This window comes from Myotis brandtii, unplaced genomic scaffold (genome assembly GCF_000412655.1).
Source record: "Myotis brandtii unplaced genomic scaffold, ASM41265v1 scaffold38, whole genome shotgun sequence".
In the NCBI taxonomy this organism is placed as follows: Eukaryota; Metazoa; Chordata; class Mammalia; order Chiroptera; family Vespertilionidae; genus Myotis; species Myotis brandtii.
The window spans coordinates 4,703,228-4,707,337 of NW_005364596.1; the positions used below are offsets into that span (position 1 = coordinate 4,703,228).

At 37.8% G+C, this 4,110-nt stretch overlaps 1 protein-coding gene across 1 annotated transcript in view; it reads left to right on the top strand.

The window, feature by feature from the left end:
• Nucleotides 1–4,110, top strand: part of TBCK (TBC1 domain containing kinase) — a 178,533-nt gene that overhangs the window by 94,115 nt on the left and 80,308 nt on the right. The window contains exon 19 of the mRNA XM_005872443.2: nucleotides 1,227–1,312. Coding sequence (XP_005872505.1) covers nucleotides 1,227–1,312 — 86 coding nt within the window. The remainder of the gene's footprint in view (nucleotides 1–1,226; nucleotides 1,313–4,110) is intronic.

A 4,110-nucleotide genomic window follows, 5' to 3' on the forward strand; every position in this document is an offset into this window, starting at 1 on the left:
CAGTGCACAAATTTTTGTGCACCAGGCCTCTAGTATAGGATAATTATGAAAATATTTACGATCATTAGAATCAAAATTTTAATTGTGGAAAATAGGGGAAGGCTACTTGTACTAACAGATTGTCCAAATTTTACACAAGTTCTTGAAACTTAAAAGTAAAGAACTTTAAAAACTAAAAGAGAATAGTAGACATTATATTTGGAGGTTATTTTCACCAAATAATTGGTTTGAAAAACAGATTTATAACTTTATTGAAAGAACGAGTTGAGATTATTAATTAAGAAGAATCTTTCATTGGATTACTGTCATTTTTGAAATATGTTTTAATTTTGTTTTTAATATGTTCAAAATGATGGTTACTTGCCCTTGAGTAGATTGTTACAAGTATATTATTTAGATTAGTACCTAGTTAGTAAATTGGAATAATAGTAAATTGTTTGAAAAAATAAGAAAATATTCCTTACAATGCAACTGAACCCTATGAATTAGTATAGGATTAGAATCAACACTTACTTGCCTACTGTATTCCTATTTTCTTATTAGCATGATGTTAATTCTTATTTCTAAATATGCCAAATGCAGAGTGGAAATAAATTAGAACTGGAACAAATGCCTATGTCTGTATATATTATCAAATTTGAGGTATAATTATTCTATTTGGTACTGCTTATTTGTTACACTTTCCAAACATAAAAGAAATTCAATTTAAGCACTTGCCTACTGTATTCCTATTTTCTTATTAGCATGATGTTAATTCTTATTTCTAAATATGCCTAATGCAGAGTGGAAATAAATTAGAACTGGAACAAATGCCTATGTCTGTATATATTATCAAATTTGAGGTATAATTATTCTATTTGGTACTGCTTATTTGTTACACTTTCCAAACATAAAAGAAATTCAATTTAACATTACTAAATTAAATGTATTTGTAGAACCTAATAGGAAAACATCATTCATCATGTGTATAATTTGTGATTAAAGAAATGAACTAATAGGTCTGAAGATGGAAAATAAGCTATATCATAGTTTGTTGGTATGTTTGTTTGGTAGTTAGCAGTAACTGATTAAAGTGGTAACAAAATCAAATTATCTATTAAAGCACGTTTTAATGGAGAAATTAACTTTCATTCAAAATATAAATAAACTAATGTATATGAATTTGATGTTTTATTTGAGGTACTGGGTGAAAATGACGATTGTCTTAAATTTTATTGTCATTTCAGAGTATTTGACTGTGTTCTCTCAGATGATTGCATTCCATGATCCAGAGCTAAGTAATCATCTCAATGAGATTGGATTTATTCCAGATGTAAGTACCTGGCACATTATTAACATGAGGTCAAAGATAAAGCAGAAATTGGCAGCATGAAAGAGTGCTGTTTTTAAAGTTTTTGTTGTCATAAGAAGTCCAATCTGAACAAGTTCCTGCTACTAATTACAGTCTTTTGTTAGTAGTATAAAGTCGGTGTGGTTACCTTCCAGGAACTTGAGATCTCTATCTCAAAAGGAATTTTTGAGGTTTACAAAAACCTATGATACTGTAGTCTAACTTCCACTTAAAAGAGGCTTGACTCCCTGTCACATACTGCAGGTGAGTAATGGGCTAAGCCACACCATTGCTACCCTTTGCAAGTCAACTCTGACTTTCAGCTTAATATGAACTGTAGAGACGCTAATGAAGTAAGCCAAAATCTGGCAAAGCTCCCAAGGTAACATATCAAGCAAAACACAGAAGCTACTTAAGAATCCACTAAGTTCAGATTTCCTAATTCTACAAAAATAGGCCCAAGTCTCATAAAATCCAAGTGAAAACCCTTCACAACACAGTTTAACATAACACTAATATGTTTTTCAAACAATTTGATTTTACCCTATTTAAAAGCTAATAAATGAGCCTTTTACTGTTTAATGGCTGTTGGTGGAAAACACAAGACTCCTGTGTCAGAGACAAAGGACTTTCACTGACAGCAGAGCAAGTGACCTGAACATTCACATATTTGTGTTAGTCCCACTGAGACAAAGTAAAGGGTCTAGGTGCTACTTACATATGCAATGAATTACATTATAGGAGAAAAACCCTGATTTTAGGGAATTTGAATTTTTAAAATGCCTCCCTTTGCTCAGGAGAGAGAAAAACACTCCCTTTTTCTTCCAAGGGTATACCAGTAAGAAAACTTGTCTTTTGCTGCAAAGGGAGATTCTGTTTCTGTTTTCCCAGGCTGTTCTTGTGTACTTATATTTGAAAAGATAATCCAGAACAAAGGACAGTCAGTATCTCTGTTCGCAAGGAATGCAGAAGTACAAGAAAGCATTAAAATGTTAATGGTATTCACTAGAAGAATAGAAAAAGAAAGTAGAAAAACACTCTCTTTTTCTTCCAAGGGTATACCAGTAAGCAAACTTGTCCTTTGCTGCAAAGGGAGATTCTGTTTCTGTTTTCCCAGGCTGTTCTTGTGTACTCATATTTGAAAAGATAATCCAGAACAAAGGATAGTCAGTATCTCTGTTCACAAGGAATGCAGAAGTACAAGAAAGCATATTAAAATGTTAATGGTATTCACTAGAAGAATAGAAAAAGAAAGTATAACATTCTTTATTGTTGATACTATCACAGATGTTTCCCATTTCCCCTGCCTTGGCCTCCTTCATGAAGTGACACCCCCCCACACCCCGCACCCCCGTACAGCCTGTTGTCTGTGTCCATAGTCTATACATATGTGTTCTTTGGCTAATCTCTTCCATTCCCCCCACCTTTTGCCCCTCTGGTAACCAAAAGAAAATAAATACTATGATATTAATATAAAACAGAAAAGAAAACAAAAAGCAGACCCCCTAATATATGGAATTTTGTATCTGACAGAGAGGGATCTATTAATCAATTAGAAATGAAAGGATTATTGAATAAATAGCCCTGATAAAATTAGGTAGCTATATGGAGAGGAGATGGGAATCAAAATACAACCACACACCATACATAAAAATAAATTCTAGGTTGACTGAAATACCTGAATGTGGAATGTCATTTTTATAATTTCCATTTAGGAGGGAATTCTTGCAGAATTCATACAAAGTACAACATATTTTGAAAAGAGAGAATTTCAATAGAAGAGTGGTACAAAGGAGACTTCCATTCTATTGATAATATATTACTTGACTTAAATTATTTTGAAGCAGTTGTGGCAAAACATTTGTTAACTCTGGGTAGATGAGTACAGTGGTGTTCGTTAAATGTGCTGTGTAGGGTGAGTTAATTATCCAATCCTATCTAATAAAGAGGGAATATGCTAATTGACCCTCACACCGTCACAAAGATGGCAGCACCCACAGCCAATAAGCAGGGAATATGCTAATTGACTGCCCCGCCCTCAACAATGGTGGTGCCCACAGCTAATAAGGAGGGAATATGCTAATTGACTGCCATGCCCTCAAAGATGGCGGCACCCAGGCCCCTCAGCCCCCCAGCCACCCAGGGCCGCGCTAGGCTCAGGTAACCAGGGCCAGCCGAGGCTCAGGTAACCAGGGCCGCCCAAGGTTCAGGTAACCAGGGCCGCCCGAGGCTCAGGTAACCAGGGCCGCCCAAGGCTCAGGTAACCAGGGCCGCCCAAGGCTCAGGTAACTCGGCAGCCACAGAGCTGGAGCAAGTAGGAGGCGTGGTTGCCCCAATAATAGAGGAAGCCAAGCTTCCCAGCTGCCGCAGCCGGCTCTGAACTCCACTCAAAGCAACGAAGTTTCAATTATAGAAGATAAATAAACCCCAGATACCTGCTTTCAGCCAGCGGTGGCCACGGAGCTGGAGCACTCACCCTGGCCGGCTCTGAGCTCCTCTCAAGGCTACAAAGTGTCAATTATAGAAGGTAAATAAATCCCAGAATAAAAATAAAAAAAATAAAAAAAGGAGAGGCTGGGAGCTTCCGTCACCTGGGGGGGAGGGGGGGGGCGGAGGGGCGTGACTTTGCCAGCCTGAAAACGGCCCTCAGCCCCTCACCCAGACTGGCCAAACCTCCATGGGTGAGGGTCCCCACTGGCCAGGCACCCCAGTGGGGACCCCCACCCTGAAGGGGGTGTGACCAGCTGCAAACAGCCATCAGCCCCTCACCCAGGCTGGCC